General features: G+C 35.6%; 2 protein-coding genes and 1 pseudogene across 4 annotated transcripts; 2 read left to right on the forward strand and 1 right to left on the reverse strand.

Annotated features, from left to right (window-relative positions):
* The first annotated feature begins 1,997 nt into the window (after positions 1-1,997).
* Positions 1,998-8,001, forward strand: LOC107666134 (60S acidic ribosomal protein P2-like). Its single transcript, XM_016457297.1, has 5 exons — positions 1,998-2,095; positions 2,807-2,930; positions 6,948-6,996; positions 7,103-7,204; positions 7,880-8,001. Exons 2-5 carry the CDS (start codon positions 2,808-2,810, stop codon positions 7,954-7,956), a joined length of 351 nt encoding a protein of 116 aa, XP_016312783.1. The 5' UTR covers positions 1,998-2,095; position 2,807; the 3' UTR covers positions 7,957-8,001.
* A 1,230-nt stretch (positions 8,002-9,231) lies between these two features.
* On the forward strand, positions 9,232-13,602 carry LOC107666133 (patatin-like phospholipase domain-containing protein 2). 3 transcript variants are annotated; one of them, XM_016457294.1, is made up of 5 exons: positions 9,232-9,301; positions 11,118-11,420; positions 12,384-12,516; positions 12,632-12,757; positions 13,038-13,602. In XM_016457294.1, the coding sequence occupies exons 2-5, from the start codon at positions 11,219-11,221 to the stop codon at positions 13,513-13,515; spliced, it is 939 nt and encodes a 312-aa protein (XP_016312780.1). In that variant the 5' UTR covers positions 9,232-9,301; positions 11,118-11,218; the 3' UTR covers positions 13,516-13,602. The 3 variants fall into 3 exon arrangements, with proteins under 3 accessions (XP_016312780.1, XP_016312782.1, XP_016312781.1); XM_016457296.1 differs by having other exon boundaries at positions 13,207-13,602; XM_016457295.1 differs by having other exon boundaries at positions 12,635-12,757.
* A 1,078-nt stretch (positions 13,603-14,680) lies between these two features.
* On the reverse strand, positions 14,681-17,391 carry LOC107666017 (uncharacterized; annotated as a pseudogene).
* Positions 17,392-20,493: the final 3,102 nt, after the last annotated feature.

The raw sequence follows: 20,493 nt of genomic DNA on the forward strand, positions 1-20,493 counted from the left end.
TGCATCCAAACTGCTTTAGTCACTCTCAGATGGAAAAGTAACACTTAAAGTCCAGTGATTGTAAATGGGTTCATTAAATCAATTAAATTGTCCCAAATACAGTTAAAACAAGTAAAATTACAGAATAAATAACATGACATTTTCTTATGAAAAAGTATTTCAAAGAAATAAAGCCATGTTAGATGCCTTTTTGTCAGCATCGTGTAGCACTATTGTACTTATTTGCCATCTGTTACTGTAGGATTTTGAAAAGTGCTGAGTGTCCCTAAGTCCCAGTGATCTCCTTAGTGAGGTGTGAGTTCATAATCAGCCTGCCGTATTCAGTCGGAGACACAACAGCCTTCACGAGGACAATGGAAATGAACCAACTCAATTAAAACGACTACAGTTAATTAACTAGTTTCATTCAAGTCATTTAAATAAGGCATACTTTGTATTTTCTCAAACTTCAGGTATTAAAAGAGACTGAAAACTAATTAAGCTGCTGCCAATTCAATTACTTCAGGCTTTATTCTTCGGCTGCGGCCAGGGAAGACCAACAAAAGAGGACGCGCCGGGAAGAGGCCTGTCTCCACAAGTTGGAAACTTCATTACAAAAGCAATTTCCAAAGGCCTGACTTTTGGAGAGCATTAAGCAGGATGGCAGAAGGTGACGGAGCTGTGGAGCAGCAGGAGATGGAGACACAGGAGATAAACAGTGATGAGGAAGCCCTCCTCCATTTCAGCAAATACAGCGAGGCTCGGGCCTCAGTGCCATGGGAGCAACGTACATACAAAGAGAGGGTGCTCTACCACATCGATCGGATCTTCCTGAGTGTTATGGTACTCTTTTTGCTGGTGCTCTTTGGAGAATTCCTGTATAAGATCTGGTATGTGACCAGCTGGAGGAAAACCCTGGAGTTTATTCTGGAAACTGTGTCCTACCTCTTTACACAAGAGAAGGATGAAGAGCTAATAGAACTGTAGACGCACATTTGTTTTCCTTGATCAGAGTTCCACTGCTTTCTACATCATTTCTTGGACCCTTTCAGTAAAATATGAAAGATTGTGTTAATTATTACCTGTATAATTGTGAAATCTGTTTAATATTCTGAGTCAGTGTTTGTGATTGCTGTGTTTGCCATTGTGAGCTTTTGTTACTGTAAATAAAAAGCTTCTATGTCTATTCATTTCGTATTCCTTTAATGTGGTCATGTCAGGAGCTGTTTGTTTTACTTACTAAATAGGTGCTATTCTAGGGTGACCATACGTGCCATTTTCCCAGGACGCGTCCTGGGAAAATGGCATGTATGGTCACCCTATGCTATTCTAATATTTGGCTATGATGTAATGTCGTTACAAGAGATTGCTCTGGCAGTGTACACAAAGAAAGGGTTCTTTACATCAGCATATGGTGATATGCCATGCCTCATTCCTTTTATTTTTGCCTCTACTAGAAAAAAAGGGAAAGAAAAAAAGAAGTGGCGCAATTAATAAAACAAAAAGTTGTTGTGTATCAAGTGTTCAAGTCAGAACTTAATGGGGGTTAAGGCCATTAGTGACAAAAGCCCAACTCACAGAAATTCAACTTTTTTAGTTTCTTACTGGCATTTGTTAGATTTAGAAGATTTAGCTGGTCATCTCTTTATTCACTAGGTTATAAGAGGTGTTGTTGAATGTGTAGCTGTTAGCTAAATTGGAGGGGATTAAAACATTTACATTTAAAAAAGAGAGATGGTTAACAAACCACAATTGTTAAAAAGTGTATATTTAATTTTATTTATTAAACAATCAAGTTTGACATAAATTATATTACTCTTTTTGTAAGGGAAAACGCCTTCATAGAGGTACAAAAATGCCTAAAATCATCAAATACGGCCCTGTATACTGATTCACTCTACCATGGCTGTCACACTCACTCGCTCACAGCATTGACAGCACGCCATAAACGAGGAAAAATAGTGGCCAATCGACGTTTGCCACTTTGACAGGGCGCACCATGCAGCCAATCAGATCATCGCATACTGCTGCATTCTTCAGCTATTTCCCTCTACTCGTCCTCGCTTTTCCGGAAATTGCAGCGTGACTGACGTTTCGTGTCTTTCGCAGACTTAAAGTATGTTTTTATTGACATTTTAACACTAAATCTTGCTTTGACTTCTCGTTTGAATGTTGAACGTGTTAAAGTATGTTTAGGTAGTATTTGTGATTAAAACTAAACTGCATTCCCCCCTCTGTAAGCACATGCTTATCAAGTGAGACGCTTATCAAGCCATACTCCATTTTGTTTCCTTACGCTCCAGATTAGAAAAATGGCAGAATGTAATTATAATTACTAACACCTAAGTCGTAAAGGTTTGAAAAATATTCAGTTTATTTGAATTACGTTTTAAAATTGAAATGCCTTGTAACCTTAAACAAAGCATGTGTGACACGCTTGACAGTTCACATCTGACTTGGAGGCTTTCTTTCGATGTCTGGGACAGTATAGCAGTTAATTTTCATAATTTATCAGTCTAATTTATATATTCGGTTACAATATATCAGAAATATTTTATTTGTAATTTAATACCATGTATTCAAAATTCTAGTACTCGTTGTGGGACCAAAGATTTAATTCACAATTGAGATATTTTTGTTTTTATCTACTGGAGCTGCATTTTAGATATATTATAATTCATAATTCAGTATTCACATATTAAATATATATTAAAATATACAAGCATTAAATATATAGTTGGTCAAAATTCTTCTTTAGATCATATGAATAAAAGTTAACTATAAACAATACCATTAATCAGTTGTAATATTTGTAACTTTCTTCTAGAATGCGTTACGTGGCCGCTTACCTGTTGGCTGTTCTGGGTGGCAACAACAACCCATCCGCCAAAGACATCAAGAACATCCTGGGGAGTGTTGGAATTGAGGCTGATGATGAGCGTCTTAACAAGGTTCAAATAAACCTGTGTTTAAATCTTCATCTCAATATAACAGATTTTTTATACAAGTGTTTTATAATTCAACTTCTTAACACTAATGTTTAATTGATATTCTGCCTTACAACCAGGCACGGCTCGTCTGTATAGGCAAATATTCAGCCACTTGAAAACATAGAACTCTACATAAACTGAGCCAGTCCTAAATTGATAACTCAAAAATGTTCATCATTATTCCAAAAATATTTTCGGAGTTTCTAGACTAGTTTAAATCATAAAGTGAGATGGATATGTTGAAATTTAGCGCATTGCTTCAGTTGACAGGTTGGCTGTGTATTAATGACTGTACTAAGCTGGGCAGCGGGTCTCGGAGACCTCCCGAGCTCAACAGCACCACATATTTTTTCAATATAAATTTGTGGTGAAAAATGGAAATGCAGCACGCTCTGATTTAGAGCCATATGGGGAGATATGAGACTGCCCCGCATGCTTTTACATCAGATTTTTTTATACAAGTGTTTTATAATTCAACTTCTTAACACTAATGTTTAATTGATTTTCTGCCTTACAACCAGGCATGGCTCGTCTGTATAGGCAAATATTCAGCCACTTGAAAACATAGAACTCTACATAAACTGAGCCAGTCCTAAATTGATAACTCAAAAATGTTCATCATTATTCCAAAAATATTTTCGGAGTTTCTAGACTAGTTTAAATCATAAAGTGAGATGGATATGTTGAAATTTAGCGCATTGCTTCAGTTGACAGGTTGGCTGTGTATTAATGACTGTACTAAGCTGGGCAGCGGGTCTCGGAGACCTCCCGAGCTCAACAGCACCACATATTTTTTCAATATAAATTTGTGGTGAAAAATGGAAATGCAGCACGCTCTGATTTAGAGCCATATGGGGAGATATGAGACTGCCCCGCATGCTTTTACATTACATAAACGTAGTTCCAGACAATATTATATCAGTCCGCATCAGCAAAGTGTATTTGAGTCTGTGTCAGTTTAAACAAACGCATCAGACCGTGAAGATGGCGAGTGGTACAGATCATCCCGCGTGTAATAATGTCGAGTTTCTGTTGCAGAACTCGTTTGAGAGATTGTCACTTAATGAGAAATTAGCTATCAAACAGCTTGACCCCGACAAACCAGATATAAAAATTGTACAGCAAACAATGGACAATGGTAGGTCGTTCAACAGAACATTTTCCAGGTCGTGGTATGACAAGAAGCCTTGGCTGTCTGGTTGTGCTAAACGAAATAAAGTTTTCTGTTTCCCATGCTTGCTTTTACGTTCTTCTTTAACAGGGGACAGGGTGATGAGTGGAGTAGCGTAGGTGTGTGCGATGTAAAACACTTCTCTGAAAAGGCTAAAAAACACGAATCTGGCAAAGCTCATCTTACCTGTGCAATGAAGCTAGCCATGCTTGGACAAACTAATATAGCAACACAGTTAGATGAGAGCTATGGTGTTGGTGTGCGAAACCACAATAAGAAGTGGATAAAAATAGGCACATTCTCTCGAAGTTTATTGACTGTATACGTTTTTGCGGAGCGTTTGAGTTGGCTCTTAGAGGGCATGATGAGACTGAAACCTCTGACAATCCCGGTGTTTTCAGAGGTCTTGTGGATCTTGTTGCTTCCCTTGACAATATCATGAAGGAACATCTTGAGCACGCCACAGTTTTTAAGGGTACCTCTAAAACCATTCAGAACGAGTTACTGGACTGCATGCTTGATGTAATGCAAGGCCACATTATAGGTGAGCTGAAAAAAACTGCCTTTCTGTCTGTACAGTGTGACGAAACCACGGACATATCAACTCACTGCCAACTCATAGTAGTGTTCCGTTATATTGATCCCGTTAACACTGTGCAAGAGATTTTTTTTGGTTTTAAAACAATTGACGGTCACACGAATGCTGATTCAATCTTCAAGGTGCTATTAGAGCAGTTGCGTGTAGTTTGCTCTCCTGACAGTGAATTTGACAAGGGGAGACTTATTGCACAAACATTTGACGGGGCTAGTGTGATGAGAGGAGCATCTGGAAGAGTGCGTAAGAAAGTACAGGACGTTTACCCGAATGCACATTTTCTGCATTGCTATGCACACCAATTAAATCTGATAATGGAGCAAGCTGTTTCTGGAATGGCACCTGTCCGATGTTTCTTCTTGGATCTTGGTGGTTTTTCATCTTTTTTTTCAGATCCCCAAAAAGAACAGCAGTTCTGAATGAAATAGTAGGGAAACGGCTACCACGGTCATCTCAGACACAATGGAAATTTAGCAGCCGTGCTGTCAGTACGGTCTATAAAAATCAAGCCATTCTACTGGAATGTTTTGAATCTATCCAGTCGTCTCGAGGCTTTGATTCAGTTACTGTTAGGGAGGCTAAAGGTTTCTGTCGAATGCTTTCCGATCACGAATTTCTCTTATTTTTGGATCTGTTTCATTTAATTAGGCCCTGTGTTGACATTCTTTATGCACAGCTTCAAATGCGAGGAATTGACGCAGTAGAGGCACACAGAGTCACAAGAAGTTTTGTGAATTCCATAGGCAAAATCCGCGATGATATTCCATCTCTGTGCGCAAAATATACCAGCACGGAAGCGAAAGAGCGCACCCAATTTACAGCAGATCGCATATGAAGTTTGTGACACTGTAATAGCCAATGCCAAAGAGGATTTGATTTCACAGGTCATCTGTCGGCTGCGATCTTTTTTTGACAATGCGCGTTACTGTGAATTTTCAAAAAAATTCCTAAAGAGATCTTGAAAAGGGCTGTAGATGCATACCCTATGATAAATGAACGTCTCCACATAGAGCTCTCGTTGATTTATGACAATCCAGACTTCCGTGCGTGTGGAGGTGCAACCACATTTTTCACATTTATAAACAAAAATAATTTGAACGATGTGCTCACAGAAACACTGAAACTCCTACGCATTCTGATCACAATGCCAATGACAACTGCCGAGTCTGAGAGATGTTTCTCCGCACTTAAACGAGTTAAGACATTTCTGCGAAACACTATGTCCCAGGAAAGACTTAATGCTTTGGCGATGCTTTCAATAGAAAAACATTTAACACATGAGATCCCCGAATTCAACAAAGCAGTCATTGAAAAATTTGCTAATATGAAACAACGGTGGGCCAAATTCTCATACAAATAAATTTAATCAAATTAGTATGAAAGCATAAATTCTTCAGTTCAAACCTGCTCATGTAAATAGCCTGTAAATATACAAAATTTCTACGTTCTAGAAAAGGAAAGAATAGCAAAAGTAGGCCTACAAATAAAATGAATATCAACAACAACAATAATAAATAAACGATAAACATTTTTTTTTTTTTTAAATCGCCCGTAAATAGTTTGTTTGTGTTTGTTTTGTTAAATAACCCAGTTCCCTGTGCGCTCATAGATACGACCCAAAAACTGCCACACCTAAATTTATGGTCAGGAGCCGCTACTGCTTACAACCATTTACCATATGGACCCTTTTCACAAGACTGTGATGACGCGTTTCTACAGTCATCAGCATCGTAAATCCTCAAAGTTGTTTATACTTTGATTTAAAAAAAATATTTATGTACATTTATAATGCTATACTTTGTATTAAATCATCTTTGCATCAAATTACAACAAAATGAGTTAACGCTAATGCGAGGGTGTTTCTAATGCAGCGATACTTCTAATGCAGTGGAGTTTTTCTTTTGCTATTTGACCAAATGGGAATGCAAAAAATCTATTTGTGGTACCCTCCCATTCACTGCTCTCGAAGTTAACCCAACTATGATGACTTCTGCTGCTGAGAAACCCGGAAATGTGAAAAAGGTCTATTAAATAAATCTCTTGGGTATATTCTATTGAAATTATTAGCTATTATAAGGAATTCAATACAGTTCTGATGGTTTTGCACATGCAACTCTGTTACCTTTGTTTCCTTGTTCTTAATCAGTAAGATGGATGCTCACATAAGGCAGCAAATTCCCCAAATGATTCAATCTCTGATGTTACTCAACAGGTCATCAGTGAACTGAATGGCAAAGACATCAATGAAGTCATGAATGCCGGTAAGGCTGCTTTGCATTTACTGTTTGACCTACATAATATAAAAATCTCGTGAGCAGAATTTCTTCACAAGTCTCACTTTGTTGTTTTACGTTTATTTTGCCACAGGCCTCTCTAAGTTAGCCTCCGTTCCAGCGGGTGGTGCAGTGGCGGTTTCTGCTGCTGCCGCTGGTGGCGGTGGTGCCGCTCCTGCTGGGGAAGCACCTGCAGGTGGGTAGTTGAATTAACCTGCTACCAAGGTTTTTAATAGAAAACTAACACTGAAACCATTAAACCAAAAACTTTGTTAAAACCAAAAAACTAAACATTTCTCATTTTCATTTAGCTAAAGCTAAAACTGAAATAAAAATTAATCAAATCTATGTAGACATTAAGGAAAATTATTTTAAAAATGACAAAGATCAATATTAATAACTTTTGAACTAAAATGAAAAACAAACAAACAAATAAAACTATAATAGTATCTTATTACAAAAATAACACTGTCTGGTACTGACACCAGTTTGTTCATGTACAAAGAATTATTTCATTCTAATTTGATGATATAGGTTCTACTAAAAAAAATATCATTTAGTTTTCCAAATGCATTACATGTTAAATGTTAGCAAAATGTCCCCTTGCACAGTTTCGGATCCGTTTCCTGGTGTGAGTGATCTGCTTTTCATTAGTAGTTGAACGTCGCCCATTACACACTAATTGGTTTGTAATGGATCTGATCAGATAGTAGCATTCCTGCCGTCTTCCCTCATGCTAAATTGCAGCAGTCCAAACTTTAATTACAGACAGGCTGATCTGGTCCACTGATTATGTACTTTGTGGTTGAAGTCAGAAATAACCAGGAAGCTTTGTGATGTGTAATTTCACATTTGCATGTGTACTTTTCAGCGGAAGGGAAAAAGGAAGAGAAGAAAGAAGAATCTGAGGAGTCTGATGAAGACATGGGCTTTGGTCTTTTTGATTAATCTTTCTTTTGTACCTGTAAAAATACAATAAAAAAGGAAAACATTTGTGTTTAAAGCTGCCTGCCCTGATCATTTTTATTATTTTTTAATATTATTTTATTATAATTTTTTCTTACAGATTTAAGTTGAATAGATCTCATCAAAAAAAGGTTCTGAATTCAACTCAGTGTTTTCTCTAAGGATATATGGTATTATGGTTGTATTTTTTGTAATCTCTTAAAGGTGCAAAATGGTATGGGAAAACTGGTAAAGTTTAAAGTCAGAAAATAAAGTCACATTGTAAACAATTGTAAATCCACAGTTATAAAATATGAAGGCATGCTGCAAGATCGAATTCACAATTAAGAAAAATCGTAAGTTGAAAGTCATGGTCGGAATTACTTTGAATTGTTTTACTCAATGGAACTGGTCTTCAATAATAATGTTATTTCAATTTTTTTTTCATAATTTCTACATTTCTAGTTTGCTCCAAACTCATAGCATTGGTTGAGCTAATTGTTATGTCAGAACAATCAAGAAAACCATGATAATTAAACCATTAAACTGAGATAAGAGAAAATATGTGACTCTGGAGCACAAAAACAGTCTTAAGTCGCTGGGGTATATTTGTAGCAATAGCCAAAAATACATTGCATGGGTCAAAATGAATTATTATTTTTTTTATGCCAAAAATCATTAGGATATTAAGTAAAGATCATGTTCCATGAAGATATTTTGTAAATTTCCTACTGTAAATATATTAAAACTTAATGTTTTGATTAGTAATATGCATTGCTAAGAACTTAATTTAGACAACTTTAAAGGTGATTTTCTCAATATTTAGATTTTCTTGCACCCTCAGATTCCAGATTTTCAAATAGTTGCATCTCGGCCAAATATTGTTCTATCATAACAAACCATACATCAATGGAAAGCTTATTTATTCTGCTTTCAGATGATGTATAAATCTAAATTTTGAAAAAGTGACCCTTATGACTGGTTTTGTGGTCCAGGGTCACATATATTAAATAAGCCTTTGGAGGAAGTTCACGGTGACTTTTCTAAAATAAGACATGTTGCTTAGAGAAAAACACAATGAGTGCCTGGCAAAAGCCTCTGAGCATGTGTTGGTCAGAAGTCAATTGCGTTATTGCAGCCATCAATCACTAGTCTGTGGTGTATAAAAATAGGTCCAGGTGGCCAAATAGCATAAACTGGCAATGCCTTGTCATGTTCACTGCCCACTGTCACTCTCTCTAAAATAAGCTTGAGCTTAATTCACTGCTCAGGGAAAATCAGGCTTTCAGTAGAGCTTCTGCTGCTCTCCTCTCTCTCGCTGGGCGCGAAAGATGTTAGGAACTGTTACGTAAGTAAATTTTACACGTTGGTTCGTTCTCAACTTTTTTGAGGTTAACTGAGATTAACTGGTGGTTTATATGTGAAATATAAAGAATATATACAGTACCTGTTAAAAGTTTGGGATCAGAACGATTTTTTTTGTTTTTTTACAAGAGTTTCTTATGATCATCAAGGCTGCATTTATTTGATTAAAAATACAGGGAAAAAAATGTAATATTGTGAAATATTATTATGATGTCAAATAACATTTTTTCTATTAATATACATTAAAATCTAATTTATTCCTGTGATGCAAAGCTGAATTTTCAGCATCATTACTCCAGTCTGCAGTGTCACATGATCTTTCAGAAATCATTCTAATATTCTGATTTATTATCAGTGCTGGAAACTGTTGTGCTGCTTAATCTTTTTTTGGAACCTATGATACTTTTTTCAGGATTCTTTGATGAATAAAAAGTTAAAGAAGAGCATTTATATAAAATAGAAATCTTTTCAACAATATACACTACAGTTCAAAAGTTTGGGGTCAGTACATTTTTATTCTTTTGAAATAAATTAAACCTTTTATTCAGCAAGGATGTGTTAAATTGAAGTGATAGCAAAGATTTATATTGTTAGAAAAGATTTATATTTTGAATAAATGCTGTTCTTTTTAACTTTTTATTCATCAAAGAATCCTGAAAAAAGTATTGCAGTTTCCCAAAAAATATTTGGCAGCACAACTGTTGCCAACATTGATAATTCTAATAATAAATCAGCAAATTAGAATGATTTCTTGAGGATCATGTGACACTTTAGACTGGAGTAATGGCTGATGGAAATTCAGCTTTGCATCACAGAAATAAATTATATTATAAAGGATATTAAAATAGAAACCATTATTTTATATTGTAATAACATTTTGCAAGATTACAGTTTTTTTTTCTGTATTTTTGATCAAATAAATGCATCCTTAATGAGCATGAGAGACTTCTTTAAAAAACATTACAAGTCTTACTGATCCCAGACTTTTGACCGGTAGTGTCTGCAATTGTAATCGGTACCATTTAAAAGAAACATTTATAGTTCTTTAAAAACGTAAAAATGTATGTAATAATCAGGGTTTACAGGTTTAAATAAAGGGGGATAACCTAAATAAGGTGTTCAATTAAGTTAAGGGTTAATAGTTCACTTGAAAATGAAAAACAAACAAAATAAATTGTCACAATTTACTGACCCTAATAAGAATTTCTTTCTTGAACACAAAAGAAGATATTTTGAATTCAATGCTTAACAGCAACTGGCTGGTTTCCAACATTCTTCAAAATATCTTTTGTGTTCAAAAGAAGAATGAAACTCGTACAGGTTCAGAACAACTTCAGGGTGAGTAAATAATTGCAATTTTCATTTTTGGGTGAACTGTCCCTTTAAGTTTTGAATATTTTAGTTGGTTGGTCCTTATAAAAGACAACAAGCTTGCAATCCACTTGCTACAATGATATAATCCACCAGGCATTTCAAGGTTTTTAAACATCATGGGATGTTGTTGTGAAGCAGTAATTTTCCATTGCTATTGCTTGTGGAATAATAACACTTGTTAGATTCGTGCTGGTCAGTCTAAGTCTGAACATCGGAACATACACAACTAAGACTATTCAATAAACTCTGCTCTTTTTTTTATCATCACTTCATCTCCTGCTTCTGCTCATCACTGGCTTTACTCCGTCAACTTCTTGTTAACAGTCTGAGTAAGACTGTTAATACAGTTTTGGGACCAGATAAGACTTGCTGTTAACAGGTTTTGAGTATTAGACAACTTTGCTGACTAGTTGCTCTGTTACCAGACAAAACAGATATTTGCTGACAGGATCTGGCGTCCGGGGCTGAATCTGATCATTCTGGTGTGGAGATATGATCTAACACAATCCTACTTGAGGATGTGACGATGAAGACAACACAAGAAGTCAGAGAAAATAAGATAAATGAAGAAGAAGAGAAAAGGTGGGACAAAGCAGAGCCTTTTGAAGAAATAAAAGCGGATACTGAGTTACCAGAGGAGTACTATCATGGGCTTGAGGATTTACCCTGGAGCCTGAACTCACTGGAGCAGTTACTGTATATCAGCCTGCCAGCATGGATACAAAGAGGTGAGTAGCCCAATAACATACATGATCACTCCAGAAGATTCAATGCACTTCCAGCTTTAGTTAATGACACTCAGCTTTCTCTGGTGATTCTGGGGGAAACCTTGCATCAGAGCTTTATGAGGGCCAGCGGGCAGCCCTCCATCACCCTTACCCTCATTACGCCCTGCATATCCCACCTGCTATACAGAAGGATCACGTCTGGCAAATGTTTTCGCGGTACAAGTTGTTCATGACTGAAATAAGTATGACAAACCGTATCTAGTGATATACAGGCCTGAAAAGTATATTTAAAGAGCGAAGTCATGTTCAAAATGCAGTATCATTGCAGTATGTTAAAAATATCAAAGCAAAAAGAAAGAAATATATACTTTTATTCATCAAGGATACATTAAATTGATCAAAAGCAACAGTAAAGGCGATTCTTTTGAACTTTATTTTCATAAAAGTGAAACAATTTTTTTTCTACACAAATATTAAGCAGCAAACTGTATGACAATAAGAAATGTTTCTTGACCAGCAAATCAATATTACAATGATTTCTGAAAGATCATGTGACACTGAAGACTGGAGTAATGATGCTGAAACTTCAGCTTTGCACCATTTTAAAATATATTAACATAGAAATCAGTTATTTTAAATTATTTGTAACAATATCTCATAACATTATTGTTTTTATTGTATTTTTTGATCAAATAAATGCAGCCTTTCATTGCAAAGATGGCTCAGAAACATTATTTTTGAGAAAATCTATATAACAGCATTTTTTGCAGATTACACTTGGTTTGATATTATTTAATGACATATTATTTAACACTGAAGTCATTTAACACTTTGCGGCAGCTGTATAATGCACAATGATTAAACAATAATATAATAATTACCAGAATTATACTTTGATACATTACTTTCATGTTTGCACTGTATGTAAAAATGCACATGCTAAAATGAAATCTCTCTCTTCAGCTCTGCTTTGTAACTTAGCTGAGCGGTTTGGCATCTGGACCTTTCACAACAACTTCCTGCCGTGTCGTCTCATATCCTACACCCTACTCCCGTACACTCTGCCTGCTTCAGCTGTCATCTCATTCATCTACAGGTCAGATCTTTAGTCTAAATATGTTGCATGCGTTTCTCATTTCTATGTATCTTATCAGTACATGAGATACGAAGAAATATACATTTTTTTTTCTTGCATGTGTTTGGACACCAAGCAGATTTTTGTGCTGGGTGAAGAAAATTCCCCACCAGGTTCTGAATGCGGGCAGAGAATTCAAACAGGAAGTGATGGCACATCCGCGGTTAGTCTTTACACACTTGAGAGGACTTTTGCCGAACAGGTAAAACGAGTTGAGCAAAGTTTTGCACCACGATTAACCTTTTAATCAACATGAAATAATCAACATGAAATGACATGAGCAAACCATTTAAAGGGGTCATATGATGCGATTTCAATTTTTCCTTTCTCTTTGGAGTGTTACAAGCTCTTCGTGCATAAAGAAGATCTGTAAAGTTGCAAAGACTAAGATATTATTTCTGAATTAAGAACAATGTGAATACATATTTAGATTGCAGATTTTGAACTTATTACCATTATTAGATGTTCCTGAATTTTTCCAGATTCCTGCTTTTGCAAATTCCAACTTTGCACCCCACGCTTGCTCTGCTTCTTGCACCCTGGTCCTGTTTCCCATCTCTTCCTTTTACTTTCTTTCCTTGGTCCTCTTTTCCTTTATGTTCTCTTGCTTTGCGTTTTCTGCCACGGTGTCTCTCCACTCCAACCTCAAAGAACCAGCCGGAGCGCAGGAGCCAGACTCAGCCTCTCTGGTCTAGACGACGATCTCTCCTCAGCTTCCAGCTCACCGGATCCGGCGGTTTCTGCAAAAAGACAGCTGACATCCTTACAGACGCAGAGCAACTATCTTCAGCCTTCCTCCTGCAGCTCAACTTAGAGCTAGAAATGGACAGCCATCCTGAACCACTACAGCTTCAGAAGGACCGGCTAGATTGTGAGGGAAGTTTATTACTAAACACAGAAGTAGATGAGAATCTATCTTCTCCTTTTATTTCTGACATGGATGTACAAGAGGAAGACTGAATGACTGTGTGTTATATTGCAAACAAAAGTCTCTACTGCAGAATAGTAGAATATGCGGTTAATACTCTGAACATGCCAATGTATACATATCAGTGTTGTTATTATAATTAATTGAAAACTGAAATAGAACTGAAATAAAATAAATTTTAGATAAACCTAAAAAGAATAAAAATGAGAAATGCTGCTTTGGGAATGAAACTAAAACAAGTTAAAGTACTAAAATTACTAAAACAAAAGCTATATATATATATATATATATATATATATAATCCAATAAAAATGACAAAATCACATGACAAAATTACTGATTGTAGTAAGAATTTAGTCAAAATAAACATGCCACAGTGATATTTTGTTTTATGTATGTGAGACTGTTATTACCTAATAAATGCATTATCAGGTTGGATTGTGACAGACTGATTTCACTGTGCATATTGTTGATTAAAAAAGAAAAATCATAAATTAAGGATGGATCAAATAGAGCAATGAAAATAACATTGCACAAATTAGCATTAAGCAATAGTTGGCTGTAATAATATTGTAATATTTTTTGTCATTCATAACTAAATTTGCTATGCTCATTTTTTAAAATCTTGATAATTATTTGGTATAAAAATGTACATAAATATTTTAATGTAACAATACTTATTTTTTTATTTACAATTTTCCATAATTTTAACTTAATTTGAGAAGGAAATAAATGAAATCAACACTTGACAAAATGTGTTTATTCAATATATTTAATATTTTTTAGTAAACATTCTGCGCTTAGTGAGTAAAGCTTATAAATTTGAGCTTATAAAGCTTATAAAATGTATACTATATAGATAACAAATGCATTATGTAAATAAAACAATGATTGCAGTTGTGCAAATACATCATAATTACATCAAAAAACAATAAAATCACATTTTAGATTTCTCTTACTTCATTCAGGGTTTTTATGATGTAAAACTACATAACATTTCACATTAATGTTTTATGATATTACCAACTCAGTTCTTTCTGGTGTGTGTTATTGTGCAAAATGAAACAAACAAACAAAAAAATCCTATTTTAAAATCCTTCTATGGCTTGTTTTGTGTTGTTACATTTCAAAGGCAAATCAAGCAGTACAACTATGTCAACTAGAAGCTCATGCTTCTACAAGGTTATGAATTCTTGATCAGAGTTGTGTTTTCCAATCCTCTGCTTTAATGTCAAAGAGATGCGGATGGCTCTCGCTCATGTGAGTGAAGCGATCTTGGAGATACTGGTTCCCGAAGCCCATGATTTGGCCCGTGGCTTGGCGGTGTAGACTAGCCACTCTGGCTGTGAAATCCAGAGTGAAGGCGAATTTCACCAGCTCTGGTGCCACGACAGGTGGCTGGGTTTTGTTATTGGGAACTTCTGACTGCACGTATTGTTCAGCCATTTGCTGGAAGGATCTATAGGTGATTCCATTCAGATAAGCGGTTATGGTGCTGTTCTCGTTCAGCTGGGGGGAGGGAGGAGGAGATCAGAAAACATTAGTGATCTAAAGAAAATTGGTGGATCTCCTTTAAATAACACATAGCATAAAATGGCAATACTTGGGTGGTTTTAACATTTCATGCCTGTTTGAAACTGAGCCAATCATCTGCAATACTTATAAAATGTCTCAGTAATATTTAGTGATTTCAGAAGGAATGAGACACACTTACCTTGATATTTATTAAGTCTCCTTGCTCTTCCTTTGAGACTAGTTTGAGAAATATGATAGAAAAATGAGCAAATATTATAAAATATATAGTTTTTGCTTTGAGCAAGAAGAAAATCACAAGAACAAATTACAACCTGAGGCTAATGTCTATTTACTCATCATTCAAAACCTGTATACTGGGTTACTTTTTGCAGAACACCAAAGATAAATTTTGGAATCATTTTCATCCATCTTTTCTGTACAATGACAGATTATGCTGATGACGTCTGCCAGACTCTAAAGAAAACAAAAAACACCATAAAAGTAGTTCATATAATGTGTGTGCTGTATTCAAAGACTTCTGAAGACTTTGTGTGAGAATTTGCAGAATGGAAAATGATATTTGAGAAAGCAGAGGGGAAGTTCGTAACTAATTGGTAATTAAAAATAATGGACTCTTTTAATGGCACTTCATAAGTCTTTCATGGTCACTATGGTGTTCCACAAAAAAATACTGTAACAGCATACGGATTTGGAACAACATAGTATGAGCAATGGTTATAGAATTTCTTTAAAGTATTACTAAAATGCTTTAAATTTGCATAAGCTTTAATGCTTAAGTAAATGCAGTTTATTAAACAAATAAAATTTCTGTCAAATTCAGTCGTTCCAAACCAGTATGACTTTCTTTGGTGGAACACAAAAGAAGATATTTTGAAGAATGTCTGTAATCAAACAATATTTTTTTCTTTTTTTTTCAAAATATCTTTTGTTTCACCAAAGAAAGAAAGAAAGATTTTGGAACTACATCTTCTTTGGTGGAACACAAAAGAAGATATTTTGAAGAATGTCTGTAATCAAACAATATTGGAAAGGAGACTTTTTTTTTTTTTTTTCAAAATATCTTTTGTTTCACCAAAGAAAGAAAGAAAGATTTTAGAACTACATGACAGTAAGTAAATGATAACAGCATTTTCATTTTTGGGGTGAACTATACCTTTAATCACAGCCCTATTCTGTTGTAATTCAGACATTGAGACACAACCAGCTGAACCCTATACTGGTTTGTGTTGTCCTGTATGTAATATTTAACCCACCTCTTTTGCATCATTCAAATAGTCTATTATAATAACACTCACCATTTACACCATTCTGGTCTGTTATTTGAGCGGCATTGTCATCAGCTGGACTGTCTTTCACTTCATTCACAATTTTCTCCAGTTCCTCTGACATTTTCTCATAGTATGAGTTAATAGGTTCCACTATCTCAACAGCTGTTAAAAATCAAACTTTATTAGAACTTTTTTTTTTGTTTTTTTTCAATAAATGCAAACTTCAAACTAATACAATGAACATCCATAATAAAGTTGCACATACATGGAGAGATACATACATTTTTCAGTGGACATATCTCCACTTCGCCTCCATTTTAATGATCTCCTGTGCAACGCTTTCGTTTTCGTTGATTTTGAATGGTGCAGGTTGATATCGCTTTTTGATAGGGCATCACCTAAAGGCAAACAAGAGATTTGGGGTGTTGAGGGATGGGAAAGAGGGAGCTGTTCTTCGGTTCTCTGATGATCTTGCTCCTTTTCACTGTTTCCTTTGGAAAACCAGCTCAAGAAACTCTTCCATACAGTGGGTTTCTTTGTCTTCTTGCCTTATTTGTCCTTCCTTTCCATTGCAGAAGTCTCCAGATTTTCTTGCACATTTGAATGCATATTTCCAGTGGTAACTGTACTTGTTTGGGGGGATAAAGAATCAATGCTTTGCCCACCTTCCTCCTTGCCCTTATCCAAAAGTAGAACCTTCTTCTTGGGTTTGCTGTTGGACTTTGGCGATGCATTAGAGCCATCGACCCGGCGCAGACTCCCTTTAACTCTCCACTTTTTGGATTTCTTCTCAGATGACGTCTCCTTTTTATCCATTTGCGGTTCTGCGAGGGGCTCGTATCTAATGTCTTCATCTGAGATGGAGGCTTGTGAAGTCAAGTTCAGAGATGTATCGCTGGAATGTTTGCGATCTCTTGGCTTGCGCTCTGTGATGGCAACCCATTTGCGTGATCTTTGCTCCTGTCTCAGAGGACATTGTGATCCATCGTTAAGGCTGAGACTTCCCTTTACATACACCTCCAGCAGCCGTTTCCTATCCTTTTCTCCCACTGACAGCAGCTGAGGGGTGGGCTGTGTATTCTGGTCAGTCGAAATGGATGCCATACTGTCCTGTCATACTGCAATAAAATGCATCAACATTTGTATTAGTGATTGACTAATATGTTTTTTTTAAATTATTATTATTATTTCCAATGCTGATATCTAGTGAGCAAGGAGGCTGATGGCTAATATAGCCTAAAATATACATATAGGCCTATAGAGAGAGAGCAACAAAATTGCTGAACTGCAAATTAACACTTATTTTACAAAACATTTGAATCAAAATTAACTAATGAAAAACAGAAAAAAGTAAATTATCTGCAGACAAGCTATTGTCCAATGCTAAAAATCGGCCAAATGTCGTCCGATTAATCGCTACATAATACTGTAGGCAGAATGTCACCATTCATTTTTATTGTATCAAATCCTTTTTGTGTTGCTCGGAAAAATTTTAATTATACCGGTTTACATGATTTTCTCCATAAAGGAGACGAAATTTGAGTTTTTAAGGGAACTATTCCTTTAAGAATCGTCGATCTTTAAATCATTTTGAATACCATGGTAATGGAATGTGTACAATCAGCTAACAGCGAAAACACAAACCCAAAACGATATTATAAGACGAACGTGAAGTTTTGAAATAAACCATTGATTTTGTCTTACTATTTCTCGCACTTTACGATGTTGGTACAATCTCCAGTGGTGACCGACTGTTTGTGCAAAGTCTTTGAGGAACCTTGGACTTGTAGGCGACGTTAAAGACGCCCATTTTGGAAACACCTATCAGCAGCAGAGGTTTACGTCATTCAGGTAGCCCGGGAAAAGGTTTGTCAGGTGATGTTTACATGTTTTCTCTCCATGTTAAGATGAATAAGGAAATGGCACCACAAAATAATTTAAAATGAAACTTAACCTATAATTCCAAGTGAGTTTGGATAGAAGTAGTTATGCAATAAGAGTTAATAATTAGTTTTTTTCCAAGTCAAGAGTTATGCATTTATGTGACAGGAAGAAGAGATTGCATCATTCTGCAGCCAGTAAGCCATTTACTGTGTGTTCTGTTAGATGATGTGTACACTAAACTGTTTATGAGAGCAAGAAGTTCCTGAACCCTCCATTTTGTGGAGGTCTAAGATGAGACATGGGAAATCTGGTGCATAATGAAAATGAAATCAAGTCAAGACAAGTGGGTATGCAAAAATTCAGGTGTGTTGCGATATAAAGAAATGTTCTGGGAATGACATTTCTGATTTTGTGATAAGTAGCCTAATTCAGGTCAAAGAATGCACTAAAATACAAGCAGACCAAAAATCAGGAAAAAAGTTAAATGTTATACTTTGACCATAAATTTGACTTACTTTAAAACATGTCACATTTTGTTTTGCATTAAAATGAGACAAAGGGAAAATCAATTTAAAGTCAAACCAGTTTGTCAGCTGAGTTATCCCTTTGTTTACAGGCCGCTTGTCACCAAAAAAGGACATTAGCTCTGTTTACTATTCACTATTCATCCTTTCATTATTCTAGACTTAAATAAAGAGATACTTGTATAGTCAGTTACTAATGATTCATATTTTTTGTATTCAAAGCTGACTGAATTATTGAATACATAAATGCACAAATAGCTAGATAACGGCAATAACAACCACATGCATGTTAAATTTATGTCCTTAAGCAGACACTTTCTTACTTTCAAAAAACAAAACAAACAAAAAACATGCTATGGGAGTGCATATAGATCTATATTGATGATTACAAGATTACCAAGGTGATTGCTTTTATTTTGTATACAGTACCAATACAGACAGTGTAGGCATACATTACAGTGGTATCCAGTAAATGACGACAGATACACTTTTTCATAGTATATCATATACAGTACTTCCTGTATGGCTACATACAGGAAGATACAGTGCCATTCTGTCTTGATTTATTTTTCTGCATATCACATACATCTATTTTCATATATGAAAGATGAATTAGGTAATGCATCTCTGGTGCATTTTCTCTACGTGGTCCATTTACACTAAACAGTTCAATAATATGACCACTAGAGGTCATCTGAAGGATGTGTGGGGGCAGACCTTGGCTGCTTTACTGAAATTATGTAGACAGTTTCCTGGTAGGAAGATGATTGACTTTTCACCTTGTTTTCACTGAATGATGTCTGCATTACTGCACACACCTTTAAAGCCTTTCAGTTTTGGAAATATGTCATACATCACACATAATTCAGGGGACAGACCTTTTATGATTCACAGGCACAGTAATTGTGACACTATAAGCAATCAGCAAACCAGATCTGGCTTTCAGTGATGTGGTTTATGGGAAATGCACCATGCATATCAGACAACAAGTTCCTCTTTCCATATTATTTGGGAAGATGTGATTTTGATTCATGACTAATGACTGTGCTGTGCTCTCATCTCTTGATGAATCCTTGCCACATAATATTTAGAACTTTATTTCCTTTGAAATGTCCCCTGTTGAGCTGTTGAGACAAACAGGTACATAGGCCGATCTAATGCAAATTCTGGTGTCAGCTAGATATGATATAAAATATATATTGAAGGCACAACATGAAAACTGATGTCAGTTTGGCCTTCAAGTGAGGAATGGTGCCCTCAAACTAAACGGAGTGTGAGTGCAAACAGAAAAGCACATTTATTCTCATTATTCTACACACAGTGCATTTGTGATTTGGAGGTTTCAGTGTCCAGGCAAGGACATGTAGGGATATAAAGAAGATAAAGTATCTCCTTGGTTAACAATGCACAGCTGGCAGGAAGCTCACCTTCCAAACACACATATGTTCTCAGACAGATGATTAATGTTTGCTGCATATTGCTTCTAAAAATACACATACTAATGTTTTTCTTTAAATTCCTCTGTAATGAAGTTGGTGTTTATAGCTAAACATGCTACTGTATGAACTGAATCTGTTTCTTTGATACATCTTAATGATGCAAACATTAAAAACCACTGAAAAGTATTCAATCTCTTTGAAGGCGGTGCTTGTGTATGTTGGTAGCCGCCAAATTATGTGGGAAGGTTAAGTTTAAATGGGTATGAATGCATAAGGGAAAGTTCATTAGCCATTTATTTGATGTTTTTCACCATTTTATTCACCCATTTCTTCTTCTTCTTATTTTTTCATATGCATAG

The sequence above is a fragment of the Sinocyclocheilus anshuiensis genome, unplaced genomic scaffold (assembly GCF_001515605.1).
Source record: "Sinocyclocheilus anshuiensis isolate Anshui unplaced genomic scaffold, SAMN03320099.WGS_v1.1 scaffold447, whole genome shotgun sequence".
NCBI classification, from domain to species: domain Eukaryota; kingdom Metazoa; phylum Chordata; class Actinopteri; order Cypriniformes; family Cyprinidae; genus Sinocyclocheilus; species Sinocyclocheilus anshuiensis.